Source organism: Dromaius novaehollandiae, chromosome 21, assembly GCF_036370855.1.
Source record: "Dromaius novaehollandiae isolate bDroNov1 chromosome 21, bDroNov1.hap1, whole genome shotgun sequence".
Classification (NCBI taxonomy): Eukaryota; Metazoa; Chordata; class Aves; order Casuariiformes; family Dromaiidae; genus Dromaius; species Dromaius novaehollandiae.
The window spans coordinates 1,067,032-1,092,529 of NC_088118.1; the positions used below are offsets into that span (position 1 = coordinate 1,067,032).

Below are 25,498 nucleotides of genomic sequence, written 5' to 3' on the forward strand. Positions count from 1 at the left end.
CTGCTCCAGTTACCTGATTATTAGTTAGAGGTCACTGAATGAATCAGTTTCAAATTTCTTCTCCTCCTTCGTCCAATGCAGGAAACTTCCAAGCACTTTAATACATGGCGTAACTTCTGCATCCAGACCATTTTAGAGTTGGGGAGCAGGTGATAAAAATGAAAAGACTCTTAGAACTCACACATCTAGTACTCCCAGTGTGCTAAAGCTGTAAGTGACCTTTTTGCCTTGGCTGTACTGAATCATGCACCAGCAAGATGCATGATTTTTCAAGGTAAAATAAAGTTATTTTAGAAAGTGCAAGTAGCAATCATCAGTCTTTCTGCTGAGAAAGATGTCCTGAATTCTGGACACTAGTTTTAGTTTTCTGTGCTAAAACCTCAGGTGAGCGTGTGCGCACGTGCGTGTGTATTTCAGGTGGCTAGAAATTATTTGTAATTCAAATACATTAGGGTTGTTAATCTGAAGCTGACTTTACTTCCTATTCATTGCCTGCCACAGGTCATTTCCTGGAGCGCTGCCTTGCCGCCCGAGAGACAGTCCCTCTCCTCACAGGCTTTAGGCACAGGCAGTTTCAGAGACTGACCCGAATTCAAAGGTCTTCCCAAACAGCTCCGTCCCGGCAGTACCCAGTATTATTTTCAAACTCTTCCATGCCAGTGGGTCCAATCACATTTCATTCCCATTCTCTATAATACTGACTGACTTATTGACAAATATATTTCTTAGTTTTAATTGGGTTCTACGTGTCTTTGTTTCTATGATGAACACAGCATTTCCTTTTACCACATGCGCGTGCTGGGCTGCCTCCTAAGAACATGACTGTAACTTTGCCAATGCCCGCAAATGCTCTGAAGCTGTCGGTGAAGCCTGGATGTGGACATTCGCATCAAAGGCGAAAGGGTTTCACAGAACTCTGCTTGGCTCCAGGCAGGCAATGTTTAAATGAATAAAACCGTAAGAGTAAATGCATTTCTGCAAACTAGCCTAGAATTTTAGTTTTCTAGTAACAGTAGGCACTTTGCATGGCATTTCCCCTCAGTTAACGCGCTGCCCAGAGAACCGTAGGAACGGCAGTCTTTCTGCACATTCACAAGTAGCAGTGGAAAAATGAGGGCCCATTCCTTCGGAATTTAGCTGAGGACAGCTTAAGTCTGAATTTCTGGAGCACCAATGAAGACAAGGATCATACAAAGAATACACAATGCTTAGAGATACAAAGTCTGCGTGCTTTAAATGTCAAAACAAATAAACCCTGCACAATTTAACAAACTACACCAAGATTTGCATAACAGATTATCAAGCCATCATTAGTCTGTTCCCACTGCCAATATATACTGTTCTCATCTTGGCAACCAAACCTAACACATACTTAAATACGCTAGCACTTGTTCTCCTGCTGGGAACTCTGGTGAAGGCAGTCAGGGAAGCCTTCCAGAACAAAAACGGGAACAAGAGGGGGACTTTTTTTTCCCAGAATAATGCCTCACTTCAACCAAGCAAATGGTGAGGGGGGAAAATGGTGGTGAAGGCAGGGGGGAGTTGTGTTTAGAAAGAATTATAAAACTGAGTATTAATTCCTGAGATAGCATCTTGGCAATATAAATAGTCTCAATTTACTGTCTTCCTGAAATAAAAAAGTTATGTCAGCTTTTACACTAAATAGAAAATCTGCTGAAAGCAAACTTGTATTCACGTGCTGGAAGAGATATTAGTCAAGAAACAGTGCAAACTGGACAGTGCATCTCGCTTCCCCATCTGGGGACAGAGACCAACAGGTTACAAAAAATAAAGTTCTCAAGCAGTTATAAGTGCGAACAAATATCCAAGTCAAACAACATGTTGGCTGCAGCTGGAATGACAAAGTTATGATTAGCAAATGGTTTGGATGATTGCAATAGGAAACACAGACCAGTTAAAGTTTAGAATGAGTTTTCTGGAAGTCCATTTCAATCCCAGAGTCTTCCCTGAGAAGAAGGATTGTATATGCACAGTGCACCACAGAGGAATAATCTCACGTTAAAAGACTTGCAATAAAACAGAGAATCCCCACCACCACCACACGCACACTACTACAACAGTTGCACTACAAAGGAGAGAAAAATTGTCACTGTTGCTTTGGTATGAAATTAATGAATATATGTGGAACTGCACAAATCACTTAAACTCCACCACTGTTCTGCTTTACATAAGGAGGAACATCCCAGACCCCACAAAAGTCAGTGCTAAGACACCCTATAATTTTAACACAGATTGGCTAACTTGAAAAGTGCTTTTTTGAATTCCAGGTAAATGCACTTACGTTTACTTCATTTTCAAGAATAATCACATTTATATGTCAGACTAGAAATATGGAACCCCAGAGATTAGATTTCTATCTCTGATTCTGGAAGAAAAATCACGTCCCCTCTCCTCATATGCAGAGTGACAAGAAAGTATTTGCTATGTTTCTGGCTCACCTAAGGTTCAAAGCCAGTGGAAGACACTGCTGCTATGGAAAAGCACAGTCCTGGGCCCTAGTGCTAGGTGTGAACAGCACTCGCACAAAGTTTATGCTTATCATTTAAAATGATTAGTTGGTGCCAAACAAGGGTCATTTCATGAGACGAGGCAAAGCAGAGAGGAGGTAGAAAGCCCATAAACAAAGAGGTTCAATGTGGTACTTTTCATCTTAAGATAAAGCAAAGATGAGGCTTTTCTTGATTTTAATCACTAAGGTGCAATGAAATTTACTTTATGCCAACTAGTAAAAACAATGCAGTGGTCACAAAATCTACACGTGCATAAACAGTTTTCACTAGATCACTGTTTTATACTTGAAGAAAGAAGAGATTGTTGGCCTCTATAAAGCTCCACGTTTCACTTAGTCATTTCTTTTTAGCATTGGTCATAAGGACTCGGTTTGCTGTAGCCAGCTCTTGCGTAAAGGCACTAACGTTACGACATGTTGTGATACAGATGATATTGTCTGCTAACTAAGAAAATTCCAGCAACAGCCAAGTTTTTAGGCACCCACCGCTGCACTAAATATTTACACACACACACACTTTTATATAAATATATGTATGTGTGTATAAAAGTTATTATAATACTTATAATATATATAAAAACAAATTACTGCATGAAGGCATCAGTGAAGGATTTGAGTTACAAGCTTCACCACTATGCCTTAATTTTTTTCATTTGGATTCTCTCTAACATAAAACCATTCACTGAGTGTGACAGACTCGGCCTTTTAAACTCATCCATAAATTAGTTCACAAGCTCGGACTGAATGAGCAGGACAGAAGAAAACTAAAATCCTAGCAACAAAATTAAATTCCCCAATTCCTTATTTCTTTCTTCAGTTGAACTGCAGTTCTCCCACCTTATAAAAATACACTGGCACTTAAAAATTCACCGCTATGGTAGAGTATTAGAATAGCACTTAATCATCAAAATGGCAATACACACATTTCATATATAAAATTTTTAATTTAAGAAGGTATGAATAAGTATAGATATCCACTCAATATATTGCTTTCTTAACTAAACAGAAAAAGCCAATCTGATAACTGATTTGTGGAGCTCAAGTCTTCCCAGTTCTCTAGACTATTTCGTATTTGCTGACCAGGACAGGCACGAATTCCTTAACGTTACTGTTTTCACAGCAGCCTTAAGTATCAGTGTTCAGCATTATAAACAGAAGATTATTACTGCTTTATTTCAAATCCTTAAGGGTACTACAAGAATTACAAAACTCCTCTTCATTTCCATTGAACTAACACCTGTTAGGGGGGAACTTAACAGCTATGTTACACTTCAATTCTGCTGCAAGCAGTCAGAGAGGCAAAGCAGCTCAAAACCCCACAAACCATGCAAAACTGCAGCAGTCCCTTCCCTCTCTGAATATTCCTGCAAAGACTGGATGAAAATGTACTTTGCGTTATGATAGCACAGGAGGATCCTCTGAAAGTGATTCCAGCTTGGGCTGAAAGCTTTTGTGCACGGGCATGTTGCAATGCACCCCAGAGACAGTCTGATTTGCAGACCAGATGTTTCACAAAAATAATCACAATCTGTATGGAAGTTTGGTGTGACAAGAACAAAAATATTTCTAAATTAGTGCTGCGGTTCAGGCTATGATTTTTAATGCTTTTTTCCATAAAGCTCTGTAACGATTGCGTGCTTATTTAGGTCCCAACCTTGTAAATACAGCCATAAGCGAACACTGTACCTATCCAAAATCTCATGGAAAAGTCCACGAGGTGCTATAGAGGCATGGTACTCATTCACACCATTCTCTCTACTTAAACTGGATTTAAGTACCTTGTGATTTTGAGTGATGGCTCCAACACAACACCAGGAGTCACACAAAAACCTTGCAAACATCGACCTCTACTACACCGTATGCCAATGCTCAGATCGCCTCTTCTGCCAGAGGGGATGGGGTCCTCTCCACAGCTCCCTCTAACCCTTCTTTCAAAACATGCAAGTCTCCTGCAAAAACCACCATTTTATTGTACAGCACTTGTGCTGCCTCTTCAGGGACAACACGGCACATGACAGCACTGTGTCTGCTATCAACTGAAAGACATACTAGAAGACTGACCTAGTATTTCTTTATGGGCCTGTCAGTTATTCTCTCTTCCTTTATTCCCTTTAATGTGGGCACATCCTGGATGAAAATGTCAGAAGAGCACAGTATCATCTGTAAATTAACTTGACATTTTACCAGGGACACGTGGAAGCTTCAGCTGAAAGCAAGAGTTAAATAATAAATAATTTGGGGAAACAGGTAGCTAAGCTGAGTCTCTGCGCGGCCACGCACTGTGTGGCATGAAACGCCTAGACGCAGTGCAAGCTCCCAGCAAAATACGAGCGCCTGGCAGCTCTGCCTCGAGATTCTTGTATTCTGCCCCGCCAAGTCTCGCCCTGTGCATGCATTTTTAAGATGTCATTCAGAAAACGAGGGAGAAAGCCATAAAAAGGGATAGGTACGGCACAGCCAGCCAGGCTGGAACTGACCACAACCATCCATGTTTAATTTGACTGGGGAACAAACACGTTTTCTATTTATGATTATATTCTATGTGAACAGCAACACCAGTAGCAAATATCAGCAATCATACCTGACTAGACATAAAGCCTATGAATCCACTAGGACATACGTACTTCAGTAATCCCCACACTGCCTCTTCTCCTCCCACAAACCTGCTGCAAGGTAATTTGAGCAAAGAATGATTTTTATTGCGTTCTTCCCACCCACCACCTTTTCGGATTACTGCTGGAATAAATCCCGTACAGCTGTAGTTTGTCACACAACCAGCTGTAACCAAAAAAACAAACTTCTGCGAATAAAATCATCATTTGCATCATTTTAAGGAAGTTTTCTGGCATGTGACTCATGGTTTGAAAACATGTTACACCATTTCTTCTCAATAATCCATTTTCCATGCATTATTCTTTTTTAGGTAGCTAAGGAGACATAAAAACATGTCTTTTAATGAAGCATACACACTTGGCATCTACAGTCTCTCTCAAGTAGACATGAAAGAACTTTGCCCTCCTCAATCAGAGCCACTAGGATACTGCACGGCTCACGCAGGCAAAAACTGAGCTCAACTAGGACGTGATTCTCCCAAGATCTGGTTTTCAGACTCAGCATCACTTTACAATTCCTGCTTTGGAGCTCATTTGTTTCTGAACAGCTTTGCGTGAAACAAAGCCTCCTTGGGCCTGCTTGCAAAAACCCAACCTCAAGAAGGAACTTGCAGTGTTTCTACAGCAAGAGCTCCATGCTTTCCAAGCGAGTCCATCTGGGGAGGCACACGTTCCTTGCAGTTTTTAAACTAAAACCACTGCTTACAATATCTCGAAATCTCACCCCTGCCTAAACACGCACATCTGCTACACTGTGTACACTTTAAAGGATTAGTTGATTTTAAAATATGGTCTAAAATTGCTTTAAAGTCATGCAATGGTGCAAACTGCCAACTTGGCATTGATATTTCTGCAAGATGGACAGCAGGGTCCTTGAAGAATCAGTAGCATCCCATGCAAGGCAAACAGCAGCATGTAACTTAAATATTAAGTAATGTACGTGTGTGTCATGCCCCCCAGGTCTCCGCTGAACTTATTGCCAAGACACCAGCAAACTCTAGCTGCAGAGAAAAAGTGTAATAAATGCAAATTTGCATATACAAATAATTCTACAGATACTAGGATGCGAGAGTGTATGTGCTAAGCCAGTCCAGGAGGCAGCAAAATAACATTTAAAGAGGCAGGCAAAAATGCTCCACTCAGTATTATGTCCAAAGAGGAGTGCTTTGTTATTATTAAGAACCTTCATCCCCCAGAAAACAACAGCTGACCAAAACCTGTGTTTCAAGTAAGGACTCTAGGGGTAATTCAAATTATGCAGCTTGCTCTCCTATATCATACTGTACATCTTAATGAACAAAGCCACAAGGACAATATGAACTGATTAGAAAAAGGAAAAAAAAAGGCTTGCCAGTGATAACAGCCGAAACGCCAAAGGATGGTCAAAATACCAGTGCAGTTGGAGGATATACTAAAAAGAGCAAACTGTCATGCAGGAAACCATTACAAGCACCTACACTGAAGCAAAGCAACAGTGACAGAGGAAAAGCTTTAAAGGTCGTGCTGTTTTGGAAACTTCACCACTGTTCAGCTTTTCCTTCTCCTGAAAAAAAAAAGTATGTTAGCTTTTCAGAGTTCAGCCATAGTCTTCCCCCCAAACCTCTGTGCCATAAAGCTACTTTATCAACTCAACATGTCTTTGTAGGTCAAGTTCGTAGCAGCAGTGATACAGGATTTTGATTTGTCAAGCTGGAGTGGCTGAGAAAGGGACACTTGGCTCTAGACATAGGACTTCAGTGGGTTTGGGGAGGGACTCTAAGCAGATCGGGGAGTACACTGCACAACAAGCTTTGGGAATAATGATCAGATTGTCATATACCTAAATATATACAGGTGTGTCTGTATACACCCCCCCCCGATGTATATACACACACACCCCTCTACCAATATAGACCTCCCATACCACCTATATAAACCTGTCCTCTCCTACTTGCTGCACCTACTACTCTGCCTCTCATTGCTGAGCAGTATCTGTCATTATTCAAAGGTAACTCTGAGGCAGGAATGCATTTTCATTTCATGTCTGAACACATTTGAAGTAGAAATATTTTATGTAAGCAAGTAAAAATGCCTATCATTTGAATCTACACAAAATGAGTAACTTACCATGGGTGCAGAAGTGCAAATGGAGCCCTTTTAACTAGTTCTATTAGATAGTTCTGATAGGGAAAAATGAATCCAGAACAAATTATCTTCAGTTGCTAAGTAAGAATACTTCCAATAAGAACACTTTATATGGGGCAGCTACTAGAGGTGGCAGCATAAACACAGACATAAGCTTTGGACATGTAAAGCTTGTTTAAATGCAGGTTGCTCTCCTTTTTTTAAACCAAGAACATTGTTTTTCTGTTGGTACACTCTCCCACAGCTTCAGGGGACACCAGCGGGGCCAGTGTTACACCACAAGAAACAGAGAGGGGAATAAAGGTGAAATAACATAGGGTTAAAACCCTCCTCATCTTAAGCAGATGTTTTCAACATGGCTGGCTAGAAGACTAATCACACCTAACTTCATCATGGAAACAAGAAACATTCCCATCTGCCAAAGTTATTATGTCACAGCAGACGAGTATTTCAACATTTTGGTGATGACAAGAATTAAGTTATCAATTGTCTCTTGAGGCTTTAAAAAGTGTTTCAACACTCCTATGCTACATAATTCTAGATATTATGTTAATCTGACCTAATCTTTTTCAGCTACAAAACCTCTTAACTACTAAAAACCAAAAGTAAGTTTATGCAGCTTTCTACTCTTTGCTTTTGAAGCTTTTATGACCAACAGTAGCTAGCAACTGTGGATTAATCAGCGCAGGCCAGAAGTAGGAATCAATTTTGCTATCCATTTGTCAGACTTGGCTATCAAGTTGCATTTAGCAGATTGCCTGGTCTCAGCATTGAAAATGTGTTGTTCTATAACCTTTAATCTGTGGCAGGAGGAGCAAATGCTAAATTCCGCGACTGCAACCTTCAGGATGCAATAAATACATATATAGCTGCTTGCCAAACACACAATAGCTTCCATCAAAGACAGGGATTTTCTAAAGCGGGTCTGGCAGCAGTTTTGGTTCAAAAACCGCCCTAGTGCTAATTCATTTATTAGTGCAAAGTCATTTTGTGCAGAGAGGGAATACAGTTCCCAAGATCAAGAGGTTACAGTGGTTGTGAGATTCCTGCAAATCATAAGCCAGGAGTCCCACAGAGCAACATTCTGAAAACAGATCCCCAGGCCGCAGAGCTGGACACGCCCTTAACTAGCGTCAAAGAAAAAAAGACCATCAGACTGTCATACTAAAAACCTATATCAAACAACAGCTTCTCTCCTAACTTGGCTGCATTCATGCTGACAAGTTGCACCAGAGTTGTTGACAGGGATAATGACAAAGCAGAAACAGTGCTCAAATACTATTTTGTGAATGTCGGCATAGAATCAACCTTTTAATATGACTATTAAAAAGGTAAAATTCTATACTGGACCATCCATTTTACTGGACTACAGACAATCACGTCACTTGGTTAACAAACATATAAAACAAATACGCACATTTATACACAAAGAAATGAGACTAAGCCTTAGTTGTTCTTTTAAGGGAAAAGCACACTGAACTCGTGGGCAGAACATGTAAGGCCCCATGTCAAGAAGATGCGGTGTTAAATCAGTGTCAGGAAAGAGAATACATAAATTTCTCTTACAGCTTCTTATTAACAAACCTTCTTCCTACAAATCACAAGCCGTAACTGCTGGTATCAGTCAAAAATACTACTTTTTCGTTACATTTCTGTCCTCCTCAGCAGTTCAAAGCCAACAGAGAAACGCATCAGGGAGGAGAAGGAATCCTGCCCATGCTTTGTCAACAGGGTGGCAACAAGCTTGGCGTTGTAGATTCTCCATCACTGAGGAGAGAGAAAGGCGTGAGAAAAGCAGTCTGGCCACACACATCTGATTCCACCATTTTGCTTGTGAAGAAAATAAGTTAAGAATTGCCCGTCAGTGAACCTTTGTACATGCCTGCAATCATTTTTTCAATTTATTCATAGTTCCAGTCACCTCAGAAATGGTAGTCCTGATCCTCTATTCAAGGAAACAGCTCATTCTGATGGAAAGTTATTGAGAAGAAATACCTGGAAAAATTTTATGTCAGAAGGCCCTCAATTCCTGAAAGACCTTCATCAGCACGGGGTCAATTCTTCTCAGTAGCCAGAACCCACTAAGCTCAGTGGGATGAAAAGTGAGGAGCAGGAATTTCATCTTCGTGAACATAAGTGTCCTGGTGTTTGAGCACTGGGAATTATTAGATGGTGATAACTCACCTACTGCATGTGGGAACATCATGTTGATAACTCTCACATGCTAAAGAAATCCTGTGATCCTCACGTCTCTCAAGAAGCCCTAGGAGCTAAATTTATATTACTAGGGTTAAGGTTTGAACACTGGCTGTGATACAGCATAAGGGGAGACAGGCTACACAGGGGAGGGAGGGAGAAACTGCTTGCAGGGAGACAAAAACTGAGGTTCCTCACGTCCTAAGGAAGAGTCAGCAGTGCCCTAGTGCACTGGGAAGAGTCACCAACACACGGGATGGGGGAAACACCTTGCACGAAGATGAGGAGATTGGAAAGATCTATCCATATCTGTCCACACTCAAAGCAAACTTTTGTAGGAGGACTTTGAAAGTTGTTTCTTAAGCTAGAAGTATGGACTCAGAAGCACCCTACTTTAATTACGAGGGCGTTGAGCCAGCTCCTCAGTAGGCAACGGACGCCACCGACTAATCAGCACAGCAGAAACACTGCTGGGCCCAGCATCAAAATCAAGACACACAACTGTAATGGTTGGAATATAATTAAGTTTTTAAATCAACTCAGAAGGAATTCTTGGTGACAGTAATTTCTGATTTCAGGAAGAATCCACCTCCCCTTATTTTTAATATGAAAAAGCTAGAAAACTATTACAAAGAGGGGCTAGAAGCTATTCAAAATTCATAAACAAATTGCAACGATTGCAGCAACAGAGCAAACAATACTGCTGTTTATTATTAACAGCTACTGTTTCAGAGCTTGAAATAGCAGACGAGTATAGTATGCGCCTTTAAAGGAAGTGTGTGGGTGATCCCTAAAACAACATGCTCATAACAATTCGGTCCCAGGGAAAAGGACAATCATTAATGGTAGTGGGCACTGCCATAAACATAACAGGGTCAAACAAGCATAAAGACAAATTCTTCCTTCAGCTTTCTATGATTCACTGAAAGCATTAATAAATTACTGTAAAACAAAAGAAAACTGTGCATGTTCCTTTACCCTGAGGCACACTGGACCAAGTTTCTCTGCACAAGGCTCTTAAGGAGACTTTCAAACAGTAAGGTGAAAGCTTAAAACCTATTCTGAAACAAAAAGTGGTTAAGAGATTAAAAACAGAGAATTGAAATAAAATGACCACATCACAAAATAGGAAGACATTCACTGTAGAGTGCCCCAAGTATCAGAACTTGGGCGCCTGGAGTTCAGTATGTTAATGACCACCTGGAAAGAGGAAGACAGAAAATGGCAAAGTCTGGACAACACGATGGTGGATGGAAGACACCGCACAAAGCGCGTAGTAAGGCACACCGGAAGGAAAGACGTCAATTGCTTGTCCATGAGAGTAGAGTCTGATCTGGGTGCAAAAGTCTCAGAAGGAAAAAAAACACACAACACCCCAAACAGGACAGTTAGAATCAGCTGAGCAAAGTCATAAAAACAAATAAAATGTAACCTACTTATAAAGGAGATGGGGTACAGCAACAATAAACATTAGGCCATTAGATACTCAATGGTCCATTCGCACCTTCAGTTTGTCACACCTCTACCTCAAAAAAAAAAAAAAGAAAAAGAAAAAGGAAAAGAAAAAAGTAGCAAAAGCAGCAGTTGAAATAGAAAAGATCAGAAAGTGACGATGAAAATGATTAGAGAGAAATCAGAAAGGCCTTCCTTATGAGTGGGGATAGAGAGTCAGGTCTAGCGAGGAAATATGATGGATGTGTGCAAAATAGTAAGAGGTGTCTCATGATCAGCTGAGTGTTTTTATTCATCTTTTCTCACAATACGGGGAAAACTCAAAATTCTAAAAGCCAACGCTTCAAAAATGGTCATATGGATCTTTTTTGATTCAATGTAAAATGACTGGTGGAATTCATTTTTCTAGGAGTGAAGTAGACAGCTTATTACAGTAATTCAGAAAAAGACCAAACATCTATGTATCAGAATAAGCATCTACAGTCATAGGAGGCAGAGTAAATTACTAAAGACCAAACTTCATGCTTCCAAGTATAAATTGCTCAGAAATTGCTACTGATGGGGTTGAGAATGAAATTTATGACCCGCTTGCCATATTAAATGAGTTTTAAGGCTGTTTATACCCTTCATTTCAAAGTACCCAATATTTGCCACCAGTAACTGCATTAATAGCTTTTTCTGACATGGCAATTTCCATGTTTCAGAAACACCTGGAGTCAGGACGATCCAACTTGTTGAACTGCCAGATCAGGACTCCTACAGTACAGTGGGTGCGTTTGAAAAAAAAAAAAAAAAAAAATTCAACTGATTTGTTTGTTGTTTTTCCCCAGGCTTCAAGCTCTGCTTATATACATAAAAAGACAATATGCATTCAGGACATTTCCAATGGTTATGAAGGTACCATACCTGTGATGGTGGTAGGGATGGTGGTGGTAGTGGTGGTGGTTGTTGTGGGAGGAGGGATAGTTGTGGGGGGATCTGGATAAAATATAAAAAGGAAAATAATAAAAAAAGCAAATTAAGAAAAAACAAGCAGAACACAACAGTGATCAATAATGATCAGAGAAAAACAAGGACACTAAGAAGCAGCATGGCTGTTGGAAGCCTTTCCTCCTCTAAAGCCAGGTGGTGACTTTCCAGCTGGCTTTAAAGATCAAGGGCCAGATCCTCAGCAGCTGTAACTTGTTTGAGCTCAATTCACATCAAGGGAGCTCTGCACAGACTTACTCTAGCTAGAGAATCTGGCCCAGAAACTCTCCCCCCCCCCCCCCACTGCCCTCTACAATGCTTAAAAAAACCAACCCAAATAAATAAAACCCAGCATAAATTAGTCAATGAGCAAGAAAGAGATGGAATGGAAGAACTGTAAGAAAAATAAACTGCACACTTTCCATGACAAGAAAAGAAAAGAAAAAAGAACGAAAAAGAGTCTACCATGTACAGAGACAGACAATGGTGCTTTTGTTGTTTTTCTACAAATACATTTGAAAATCCAGGTGGGAGGTTTGTGCGAGGGGCCCTGCTGTGCTTAACAGACTAAATACCAACAGCACATGAATATATCTCACTTTTTTTCCAGGGCTGTTAACTTTACGCTATTCTTCCTCAATGAATACACGTCAGCAGGATGTTAAAAGCTACTTCTAAGACAGTAATAAATAAAAAGAAATGAGAATGTCATTACTAAATATCAATTTCAAGGCATGGAAAATTTCACCATGATCTTTTTATAAAAAAAGCCAATATTTTTCTGACAATTTTAACACGGTTGCTTTTGTTAATACAGCATCCTTACCGTAAAACACAGATACTGAGATATTTCTTTGTAACTAGTAACTATTTCTACAGAAGACTTGACCTATTAAAACTGATAAACACTACCACTCTCTTTATAGGATTTTTGTTATGCGCAGGGACACATCCTTATCAAAACTACTGAGCAGAAGAAGGTAGATATGAGAAGATGTAAAAGAAAACATATATATCAATGCCCAAATGATCAAACTGAATGCGTTAAGTAGTCAGGAAGACTTTGAACTAAGGATTCATTCTGCAATAATAGAGCATGAAACAGTTCTTAGGCTTTTGATTTTAAATTTCCTCTAAAGTATGTCAACTTTTCATCACTAACCCATCTGCTTCTCTTTTATCTCCAAGTGAGCTCTCAGATTCCCTAATTAATACATCTGAACTTGAATTACCTGCTGCACCTTTGTGCTCGATGCAGCTTCCCGAAAGTTAAGAAACATTACCTTGGAGTTTGCTTCACCGTGAAGGCAACTACAAGAAAGGGGTCATTCATGAAGAGCGCCGCTTCGGCTTTCTACATTCGAAATATCTCAGTCTCTGTATTTACAAGAGAACTTCTTAGTTACTTTTCTGGCCCAGGGCTAGGCTGACAAGATACTGCAGGGTCTTCCTACTAGCAGTGGACAACCAAACAACTTAAGTGCAGGAAGAAAGACCCTGTCCTTGCCTGCGTCCACTGGCATGGTGGAAACTCAGCTCACTTCCAAACTGTGCTAGGGGAAAATGCTATGCAGCAGACTGCATGTTCGTAATGGCAAAAAATGACTGTGTGCTAACTGTGCTAGAAGTTTCCAGAATGCGCGTCTGCCTGCTCCCCCGGGAGGAAAAGCGTGAAATGAGTTTTAAAAATAAACATGTTTTCAGTTTCTGTCAATGTGATTAGACATTCTTATACCATGTGTGCAACAGAGGAAGGTGTGCTGAGCACAGATCAGCAGCAGCTATTTTGCAAGCCCTGGCCGCTGGAAATCCTTTGTGCTTAATACCATTTAACTGCAGATGCACTAGTTTTACGTGGAGGCTTGTCAACCGTACTCCTCACGGAGAGGTACCAGACCCCAAAGCTCTGCTGCAGTTACCGTTACTCCATCGCAACACCTCAGGTGTTGAGAGGCCATATACGTAATTCCACCCCACCCACTGCCAAAATTACTTTGATATGGGTGGAGAGTACTGCACTGACAACTGATAAGTAGTAGTCCTATCTGTGAACTCGGCAGAGGGTGAGCACCTAGGCACATCCTCCCATTAATTTTCACACTATTGCTATGGAGACATTTTGGCAAGGATACAGACTGCACTGCCTACACAACATGCCTTGTCCTCTGCTGGGGAGAGGTGCCACACTTGGTAAAGATAGAGAAGTAAATGCTTCCCATTGACAAGCGGAGCGAGTTTGTCAGCTCGTTTCCACACAGAGTGATGTTTACTTTCCTTCAGACAACTTGGGTTAGACTCTGTATCCAAGTGCTTCAAGATGCTAACCACAGCCCAACCACTTCCACTAGGCCAACATCTCTGAATTTGGGTCTTAAATTCAGGGTTAAAGCAGTCTTTATGGTGTCCAGAGTGCTGGGACAGAGTGGGACACCCCCAATCTTGCAGAAGTAAGACGCAATGGGATGTCTAACAATTATTTGACCATGACTTCCTGACAGACCATGAAAAGGCCTCCTACATGCCAAACTGTCAGATGCCTGCAGTAGAGTCCACAGGTTAACACGCCTTGGGAATTTGCATTACCTTTAAAATAATACTGTCTCAAGTGTTCTCCTGTGAATTTAATCCTAAAGGGGAGAAGTGCTGTTTAATTTCTGCATAGTCTAGTTCTTGTCCACATCACAAATGCAGAATTAACAAGCATGTGAGTTAATGTGAGCTTGAAACAGTTTATTCAGACCACCTTTAAAGGTCAGAATGGAGTTCTGTCCCCAGGGCCCACTGAGTCACCAGTGTCTGCAGGAACAGACACATTTCAGCCAGATCCTTTACAATGGTTGTTCCCAAGCCTTATGCAAACTGGACTAAGGTCAGTTCATTTAACATTGGTGAGGTGTAATTTAGCATTCCCTTGAAACAAAATAGGCAAGTAAAACTAGGCAAGGAATTAAAAAAAACCCAACTCCTCTACAACTGCTCTACTCCAGCAGCTTGCTATAGTTCTAATCTCACGTGGTCATTTGTTTCCTATACGCTCTAAGTTCTTTACAGTTTCTCCACAACATTAGCTGTTTCTTTAAACACTTCTATAAATTATTATTTTTTTTATACCATGAGCATATGAACTATTCCATCATAAAAGTACATCTTGTATTTCATCACACAAACTGCAGTCTTTTGGTGCTACCGACACTAGAAAACTGCTCAAATGATGCAGTATACAAGTTCACTTTCAGCTTGAAATTACAATTTTGATGTTAGTTTTGGTCTTTGGGCAAGTTTCCAAAACTGGGCCTAAAATTGGTCATGCATTAGTGGCATTTGGATAAGCGAGCAAGATGTTAGGTTCTCAATTATTTATCTGAATCCGTGCGAGCACAAGAGAATTTGGACTGCAGAGCTCCAAGGGGCTGTTGCATGAAATGAATCTCAAACCAAAGCAAGTTACTGTCCCATCGGAATAACAGGCAATACCCACCACAAGCTTAGCACAGCCACACAGTAACCACCCTAATGGATAAGCAAGGCTGCTAACGGATAAGTTTTTAAATACGTAGCCCAAGGGAATTATTCATAATTAAACTGGGGGATCACTCTTCAAGTGCCTACTGAATCTTCATTATATGCAAGACCTCTGTGACAGAAGCACAACAAGGTTTAAAGTGATGGTGAAATAATGCAGAGGAACTGAAGAATTAAAGTAGGTACTTAATAGCACTTAAAAAGATGCCGAGACGTGTTTTAGTGTCTGCTCAGCAGCCAAAGATAGGCTTAAGACATCTCATTCCTCCAGTTTATTTACTGGTTTGTAATTATCTGAGTATGCCGGCTGATTCTTCAGTAATTTAACTTGCTAATAAAAGACCTGAAAAAACAAACCCATACCATTGCTGCAGATACTGAAAAAGGGATCAGATGAAACACAAAGGAAAATGAACTACTGGAGAAGTCCTATAAAGACTGTTAGACTGCAGAACTTCAAAGTTCTCCCCATGCCTCTGTTCTGATCTTTCCGTATGCTTCAGCTGACATTTTACGACTGTCATGGTCAGCCCACAACGACAGCATGAGAGAAAGAACTTACTGGACACTAAGATAGGTTCTGCACCTGATGCAAGACACCAAGAGTTACAGAAGCAAAGGAAATGATTTTCCAGCCCCTGCCCCCTCCCAGTATAATGTAGATGTGTTGGGTGCTGTCTGAAATTCTTGCGTTAAGCAAAATGGTAACTTCTTTAAAAGCTTTTAGAGCGCGGTATGTAGCAATTATGTGTAAATGAGTCTAGAAGAACGGTGGTTTTTCTCACGTACCGTATACAAACAGCATGTAATCCGCATGTGATTTCCCCACCGCGTTTGAAGCCTCACAGCGGTATGTACCATTATCTGTTTTGTTTAGGTTACTAATGAGAAGGTTTGAACCAGACACTACAACGTGTTGAGGCATCTCATCATCTACTCTTAACCACCTCATGTCCGTAGGCCTACAGAGGAGGGAGAAAAAGAAACAGTCACATTACTATTTTCCTACGGTAAAGATGGCATCTTCAATAGTTCATCCACAGACAGAAAGCCCAAACCAAGAAAAACTGTAAAGAAATAACACATACTTTTGTACTACTCAAGCCCAGATGCTGTTGGGCTTCCTGAATTTAAATGCATTTTAACCCAACTGGAAACTGTATCCAGACCTTAAGCTTTCTGAAAACACTAATACAAGCAGGAAGAAAGTTCATTAGTGGTTAATCATTTACTTAATCAGTAAACCTGGAATCTTTAAGGTCTATGGGCTAACCGTGCATCCACCCGGTGCTCTGAGTGCAGATCTGGACAACGTGCAACAGAACAAGTACATTTTTATCAAGTTTGAACCATTTCACAAAGCGACATGATGGGCCTTTTACCTCAGTTTTGACTGTGCTGCTTATTATTAACATTTTAGCTGCAAGGAAACAGGAACACCTTTCTTCTCTCCCCATTATGTTTTTCCAATTGGCAGCCCATGTCCTGCATCCTTTTGCTAATGGAACCAAAATGAGTATCATGTTCACATGATTTAGGGAATGAAATTAGCATGTTTTGTTAGAGCTAGTAAAGAAAACAACCGCTGGGGGGGTTGTTTGGCTTTGTTTTTAGGTCTCTGAACAGCAGTAAGGACAAATCAGCTACTCCTGAGACAGCCTTCGCCAGTAAGAGAGAGACCACACCTTTGAGGATGGCTCAACGCCGAGCTCTTCAAAGGCTGGAGATGGGAGGGGTTTATGCAGTAACACAGTCTTCAAACTGCCTAGCTCCAAGGATGGAGCCTGCAAGCCATTTTTTGCTGGGAGCTAATGTGGCGGCTGAAGGTATCAAAATGGTTCGGGCTTCTCGGAGGGTCCAAACAGCAGAGTACTGTTACGAAATAAAAGCACCTGCTATCAGCTGCTTGCCGCAAGGCTGACATCTTGTTTGGGGCAAGGGCTTGGTGCGCTATCCCGCAACTCTCCTCCTCCGTGAAAGGAGCGTTGCTCGCCCTCCTCGCGCACGGCCGCGCAACGTGCTGTTAATGCGCGGGCCACTGCCGTGTGACGAGAACGCTAGAGATGAGAATTGGAATTTTGCTTTAACCTCAATACTGGTAGAAAGGTTTTGATGCTCCTGGCAAAGGTTCTCAAAAAACTATTAGTGATTTCAGAGTCCCAAGCTTTCAGACGCTGTTTGCTGCAGAGCGGCCCTTTTTTCAAAGACGTGTCTCACGCTGGATGTTCTAAAAGTGACAATTCCAGTATCTTCCCACTTTTGTCATAGTTTTGATTTTTTGTGTAATCTTAGAGGGTGAAAATATCTGTATTATTACCAAAATAGAAATGTCTACTTTCTGGTCTTTCATTTTTCTCTGAGCTTTTTGCCACAATGTTTGTGTTGCAAAATTTTGCAGAGCATGATTTTCACTCCAGAGTCATCCCTGTGAATCTTAAACCTCTGTAAAGGATTTCATAAAATCTGTTTGTCATAAGGAGTAGAACTAAACGCAGTCCATTATTTTACTGTGTATTTGCTCAGGTTTTGAGACACAGGTGAAGTGAACTACATAAGCATATTCCTAGCACACCACCAGCATCACCACAGCAGTAAGCAGCGTACTGCCTGGGAGAGGTGTCTGTCTTATTTAACATGTATATGTCTTATTCACAGCCAGGGGAGGGCGGGGGGAGAGCGAAGAAGCCTATTTGTTAAATTCCCACATGATACAAATGGGAGGAACTGCGGCTACCTGCGAGAGGAGAGAAATGCAAAGAGGCTTTGACAGATTCTGAACAGGGAACAGATACTAAACTGGAATTCAGCAGGGGATGTACAGGTCTCTAACGTACGGGGAAGGAATCACCCACATGCTGAACAGAAGAAGTTGGGAAGCAGTAATAAACAAAGTAATTTAGCTGAGGTAGGACACTACAGTGGCAGATGACAGTATCACAAGCCGCCTCACTTCTGAGCTGCATCTACCCTTCCTGTCACTGCCCCCAGAAGCAGAACTGTCAAACTCAATGACTTCAAGTGCAGACTACACCTGCAGTAACTCTTCAGTTCTGGGCACACTACCAAGGAGAGAGTGACAGTTTTCAGGGATGTTTGCAGAAATCTTATGAACATGATGAAAATAAAAAAGGATAGGAGGTAAATACTTGACAGCCATAAATCCAAATGGAAAAAGGAAGTCTTTAAGAAAGTCAACAAAACTCAGACAAGAAAAACAATGAAAATGCAGAGGAAAATCTAACCTCCCTTGTCAGGATTTTTCCTGATACATCAATTTATTAAACTATTTTAGAAAGCCTCAAGGGCAGGACAAGAGGAGGAGAAAGAATAAAACTTGCATTTCATTAAAAAAAAAACAACAACAAAACAAACACCAAAGAGAAGAAAGAATCATACAGTCAATACAAGCTGAAAGACAGACTGCCTTACCTTACAGATCCATTCCGCTTTTACACGTGTTCAATTCTTTGGTGCCATTCTGACGTCTGCATACTCGTACTTTATTAGGACTGAGTATGCAGGCCACTGACCTTGCTTTTGCAGATTAATTGCCAGCTAAGCCATTCCCTGGGGGAAGAGATGCACAGTTGCGTGGCACCCATACTAGTCTTTCCCTTCTGCACTAGTGGGCTTGCTGACAGCAATGCTGTGTGTAAAGCTCTCCTCAGAGCTTTAAAAGTAGCAGCTTCTCAGCCATTATTTATGTCATGCCAAATGCAGTTCAAACTAGATGTCTTAATACTGTAGCTTAGGCCCAGGTGCAGAAACTCCTTCTCTTCATATTCTTTCTCATACTCTTACATTGTCTTCTCAGCAGAGAATGGCATATGAAATTTCTGCAATAGCAAAGAGGCCAAAAAGTATCCGCACGCTTCTGTAGCGGGACCCAGTCACTGCTGGACCACCTGTCCCATCCTTCGGAAGTTTCAGACTTACTGTGGTTTTCCAAAAGCTGCACATGTCAGTTCAAGTGGCTCCCCTTCTCTCGTCAGACCTTGCACTGGGTAATTCTGAGAAACCCGCACTTGAGGCTTATCTGCATGACAAAAACAGTATTTCATAAATTATCTTGTCAAACAGAATCAGATTTGTATGCACCCAAAACCAGAAGTCAGTCACCAGCGTTGCTTTCCTCTCTGCCCCTTCTATGCTATTCATTTAATCGGTAAGTGAACTTGGTATTTTCTTCAAACTAAACTGATTAGTAAGAGCAAAATGTGAAACAGATTAGGAGATTCATACTCCAACTGAAGCACCACTGTTTCCTGGGAAATGCATTTCGCTGCACTAGAGTTTATCTCTGAACTCACTCAAGCTAAAAGGAACTCATTTGCCTTCATGCTGAGGTGAAACCAGAGATATTTGTGGTGCTCAGAATTGATATGTTTTATCATGTATCATATATTACTGTAGGACAATACTTTATGCCCAAGCATATTAATATATGTTGGGCTTTACAAGAGCCATTTGTTAGAAACACAGAAGGAAATCACAGACACTGCTACTTTTGTCTAAACAATGGAAGATTTTCGTTAGCCCAAATGAATCTCCTCTAAATCCTAAAATAAACATAGAATTAAAGCATTTATATAGTTAGGGAGCCAGCTCAGAAACATTTTTAGCCCCTGCAGGGAAGCAGGAGAGGTTGTGGGGAACAACCCAAAACAACAACATACCCCCCCCCCCCCAAAAAAAAGAGTCCACAAATAAAAAATTTATTACCTCCTACAACTGAAACCCAGATTAAAAATGCAATCTAAGCCGTAGCTAAAATGTTATCAACGCAAAAATCAATTCAATGCTACAAATGCTATTAAGCCATATATATTTTTCAGGAACTTACTCAACTGTAAGGAATAAAGGAAGGCAAGAAAATCAGTATGCATAAAGGTTGAGAGAATTTAAATGTTTCCATTTCCTTTGAGAGTAACTGCTAGCAAAACTATTGGCTTGTTGCATTTTAAGAACTGTGTTTAACTCATTAACATGCTTCCTATGGAATAATAGAGATTAGAAAAAAAATCCATGTTAGGCTTTAACCAATTTAAACTCTCATAATTTTCAGTAATGGAATAAGCTACACTAGTAAATCCTCTCCTGAGATGCCTGTACCACAAACACATTTTACAAACTAATCTCCATTACAGATGCTGCTCACAGCTTCATGTCTTCAGGCTTAAAAAAATGGCAGCCACATACGAATTACCAGGTTACAAGTGTGTGCGTTACGTTTCTGAGTCATATTCTACTGGAAAAATGAGACTTTCGGGTGCTTGAAAACCCAAACTGACCTCCCTCCTAGCGCTTAATGCTTCGAATATGCTAAAGAAGCATGTGGAAGTAACCGGGATACTCCCGACGTGCTTAGAGAAAAACGGTCACAGGAGGGCTGAGATACCCAAACGCGCCCTTGAACACGCCGCAAAACGCAGGCCTGGGCCTGGGCCTGGCCAAAGCCGGGCTCTGCCGCCGCAGCGGGTACCGGCAGCTCCGCGCGGGCAGGCCGAAGGGGCGCCCGTCGCAGAGCCGCCCCCCGGCCCGAGGGGGCCGCGGCACAAACGCACGCGAGAGCGCACGGGAAGGCAAAAAGTCGCGCCGAAACGCCGTACCGCGCCTGGCCTGCAGCGCTGGGGTCTGGGCGCGAGCGCTTCGCAGCACGGACACGCAGGAAGACAACGTAACCCAAATGTTGTGCAGCAAGTAAACCAGAACCAAGATTTTGCATGCTGTGCTCATGCTTACCATTCTCATTCACTATTTTTTTCCCCTTGGCCATCTGCTCACTATTTATTATTTGCTTTCCATCAGTAACTAAGAGTCCATGCCAGAAACATGGATGCTATTATACCGTGTGCTGTGGAAGGAGCAGAAGCCTTTCCAGCCCAATTTACATGGGAACGTGAAGACTACCTTGTTAGCGTACCATGCTGAGAAACTCAGATATGCACAAGATCTTCTGCAGCTTGCCTCTTCTGTCGCTCCAATCCTGTTTTCATCAGACAAATTTTAGTATTTCTAATGAGCTGTTTACCAGCTGTCAATTACTTATGCAAATGAATAGGAATACACCAAAGGCTTCTTGTGCTGAGAACGAAGTGCAAAGCAAGCTTCCCCAAAATGACATCAGAGGAGGCTTTCCATTTCAGCTTTCTACCTCCACAGTCTCCATTGAAGAAATGAAGGAAGCAAAGTGAATCCTATACCATTTCAGTTTGAAACTGCAGAGATGTCACATACGATATAAAGCCAGATTTTATCAGTACAACATACATGCGCTTGCAATGACAAGCACATTCCCAGAGTCATCACAGCAAACGTCTCCTCTAAGCAGGATCACCAGCATGTGAGTAATTACCGCAGGCACTTCGGAAAATAGGAAGTGCTTCACGATTCTGAAGGATTCAGAAGGATGGCTGGGCACTCAGGAGAACTAAGGTTTTAATGAGGCTTGTAGCACACAATAACTCATCCTGAAAAACAACAATTTCACTTGCTTTGGCAATGTTTTTTGGGTTTGGGGGATTTTTTTCTTTTAAAGGATGCATATTTAAGTAAGCTAAAGTAATCTTTAGCCCTACTTCCACTAGCGAGCATCCTGCCTCCAAGTTGGTCTGTTTTCTTGAGATTAGACTCTCAGTAAACGTTTGCACAATGCTGAGCGTTGTGGGACGCTGAGCTCTGATCCTGTACGCACTCCTGACACTCAGCAAACCTACACTGGTAAACCATTAGGGCGCTTTTCGAGGTCTGCAGTAACAGTTTGCCACCTATTAACCACTTTACTAAAAAAGCCACGTTTCAGTAACATCTGTGGTAGTATATTCTGGGGCAATTACCATCTCAGACGGCATTTGAGGGCACATGGCAAGCAGCAGCAGAGTTTTCGCTACCACGTGCCTTCCAACAGCCTGAACCACTCGAAGTGGAACTTTGTAATATCATACTGCTGGATTGCTACATAAAAATAAACACTCGGACCTAGGCATCCGGGCCACAATAAACTCCACTGGCAGCCAATTAGATCTAACAACCTAAAGCTATTTCCTAGTATGCTTATTTCTAGTGGCTTTAAAAAAAAGGCCTAGTAATTTAATAAGGCACCTTTATTAAGCTAAATTCATTCAAATGCTAAGAGTGATATACAAGGTTAAATACCAGTAGTCTAAAGGTTACTCTGTAGCAGCAACCAATTTGAAAAACTTATTACAAAATCATTCTGCATTTGATGAGATTTCTTCTAGAACACACATATCGCGTGCCCATAAAAGACATGAAAAGCAGCCTTTAAAGAGCTGATAGCAGAGGCTGCTCTTTGCCCCGTTGGCCAATTACAGTGTACGCGAGCCGACCTCTCGCAGCCTTCCGCCGGCTCCAAGTCAGCTGGAAAATGAAAAACACTCCTTCTCCCCCTCTCAGCCTCACAACCTATACTTTACTTTCCCAAGCAACTGAGATGCTAAAGAGACCGCTGGCTGACGCACCGCGCTGAAGCGTTAAACCTGTCCCCCGCTGGCCAGCACGTCTCCCCTCGTGATTTTGGCACCACGCCGGGGGCTACGCGCTCCATCGGGAGAGCCTTCCTCCCTTGGCCGGACCTGGAGCTTCAGGTGTCCCTCGAGAGCAGCGTCGGCAGCACCATTTTGGCAGACAGCCACAGCAGCGCTTCTCCTTCGACAGCGCCTGTTCTGAACAGCAAGCGCCGAGAAACAGATTCCGTCCCCCTCACCCTCGCAAGAGATCAGAAGACATCTGTACCTTTTAAAAGTTTAAGGGGGAGAAGCTAGAGCCTGCTAGATCACTACTCATCTGCCATATTACCTAGTAACAAATATACCGTGTCCTTATATTGTGATATTATTCCATCAGGCTGACAACGCCAAAGGCCCTGTATTTCAGCCAGGCTCCATATTAAGCTTAACTGTCCGTGACCAACTAAGGCACAAATAGGACATCCTATCTTAACATGATGCTGGGAGAGAGAGAACCCACTACCTCCCTTAAGTTTGCTGCAATTAAACGTTTAAGATGCATCATCTTTTCCTTTTGATCTCATTCAATTAAACTTTTGGCCATAGATTTCCATTATGCCTTACACTGCTAGATTACAGACCCCTTCTGTACTGAGCATGCTCTTCTCCCCACAGCTGTCCTGCTACCCCGTGAACAAGTCACTTCTCAGTCTTATTTTCAGTAGGATAGGTTTGGACTAAGCTTGCCAAATCTCTTCCTGTATGGTCTTCCATGGCCATCAAGTCTTTTTTGTCATTCTTCACCACTTTGCCAGCATCCTTTAAAGTCTATGTACCATGATGCTGTGAATGAACACCACAGGGAGAGAAAAAAAAAAAAAAATCAACACCTAACTTCAGCTGCTCGGTTCATACGTGCAAGGCAGCACTGGCTCTTTTATGCCCATTTCCCAGTGAAAACTTACGCTGGGCTTTTTGTCCCCACAGCATTTTAAATACTGTTTTCCAGGATGCAATCCCACTTCTGTGAATAAGGGATATAGGCCACACTTAAACACTCTTAATAGCTTTAAAATGCTGTGGGTTAGAAGCACCCAGGCCAGCGCATTCACTCTCGAAACACCATGAATTGCTGATTAGTCCCTAACAACGACTGAGATCTGCCAGTTAGTGACTTCTTAATCCATTTAAACATGTGCTCTATTGATAATGCTTATATCTTATTAATCAATCAATCAAGACATCATGTTATATTGAGTTCAGTGTCTTACTAAAGCCTGAGCCTACTATTTCTGTCCATTTACTTTCAGACAAACCTATGATCTCAAAGACAGGCAAGCTCATCATCTCAAAGAGCATCACTGGTTGGTTTCGTAAGCCTTATTTCGTGATGCGTCCCAGCACGAGATGTGACTGCACGTACACTCCCCTCTCTGCACAGAACAAGCACTATGCAGCCGGCAGCAGGACGGCTTTCGTTCTCACCGCTCGTATATTCCCAGCTTGGGCACACTCCTCCTCCCCCAGCGCAGACACCTTTTCAGTGGGGATGACTCCACGGCTGAATTCTCAGATAATGCAGCCAATAAGGATGTTAACACACACTAAACATGACTAATATTTGGAAATATGACTGCGTATTTTAAATACAAGGCCATTTTTCTTCGTAAACACAAGAGGGCAGGTGAAAGTGTGGTCGTGTTCTTGCCCTCATGTCTCTCCTCTGAAATAATATCAGCATATGCATAACAAGGAAAATGTGCTCAGTAAGTTTAATCCTGTGGCTGCATCCAGTAATTTCACCATCCACAAGAACTACAAGCTGCAGCAAAAACCCCTGCATTACACTCCAGGTACAGTACGTGCTCTTTGGGGCCATGCCAATCGTGTCAGCACTGAATCATCGCACTCCAGCCATCTCAGCGTAAATGGTACGGTTTATACACCGGACGCCACTGCAGCAATCGGTCCACTTTGAACACAAAAATTGCACTGGAAAAGTCACAGTAAAAACATTCTGTGAAGCAGTTCTTCAAGTGGCCAGAAGCTTTTCTGCAACTCAGCTGACTCCTAACCTTTGCCAGCACCAACAGTAACGAGCCAGGCCGACCCGGTCGCCCCTCCGCGGTCAGAGCACAGCCCGGACCAGGCCCGGCAGCGTGCGGCTAGCCCGGCCCGTGCCGCCAGACCGCGTGCCAGCGGAGACCACGGCAAAACGGAGTCACCCAGCGATCCCGCTGACAGCTCTTGCCAGTTTCGTCAAATTAGCCACTGAATCCAAGCTTTAAAATCCATTTTATAATTACTGTATTAATTTCTAGTGTGCATCTCTGCAAAAATTACAGCAGATGGTATACCCAGGAGAAGGTATTTCCAGGTCAACAAGAGTTTTTGCCCACTTTAGTTGATTTTAGCTTCAATATCAGCCAGGATACACTTTATACATCCTTCTTCAGGCAGGCACAAACTTCTACACGGATCCGCATCCCTCTTGTTCTACGACCCAAACTAGCATGCTTTTTGCTTCAATAAGTAACAGTGATAAACTTTTCAAAAAATTTGGACTTCTGGCAGTTTCTGTACCTTATCACACTTACGTGCTGCAGAAAGTTCAAAAGGGATAT

At 41.9% G+C, this 25,498-nt stretch overlaps 1 protein-coding gene across 4 annotated transcripts in view; it reads right to left on the reverse strand.

The window, feature by feature from the left end:
- The window catches only part of CADM1 (cell adhesion molecule 1), a 207,446-nt gene that overhangs the window by 23,948 nt on the left and 158,000 nt on the right, over nucleotides 1-25,498 (reverse strand). For all 4 annotated transcript variants that reach the window (XM_064524167.1, XM_064524168.1, XM_064524170.1 and 1 more), the window contains exons 6-8: nucleotides 19,342-19,441; nucleotides 16,195-16,367; nucleotides 11,821-11,892 (exon numbers count right to left, since the gene is read on the reverse strand). In XM_064524167.1, the coding sequence (XP_064380237.1) occupies nucleotides 11,821-11,892; nucleotides 16,195-16,367; nucleotides 19,342-19,441 (345 nt within the window). The remainder of the gene's footprint in view (nucleotides 1-11,820; nucleotides 11,893-16,194; nucleotides 16,368-19,341; nucleotides 19,442-25,498) is intronic.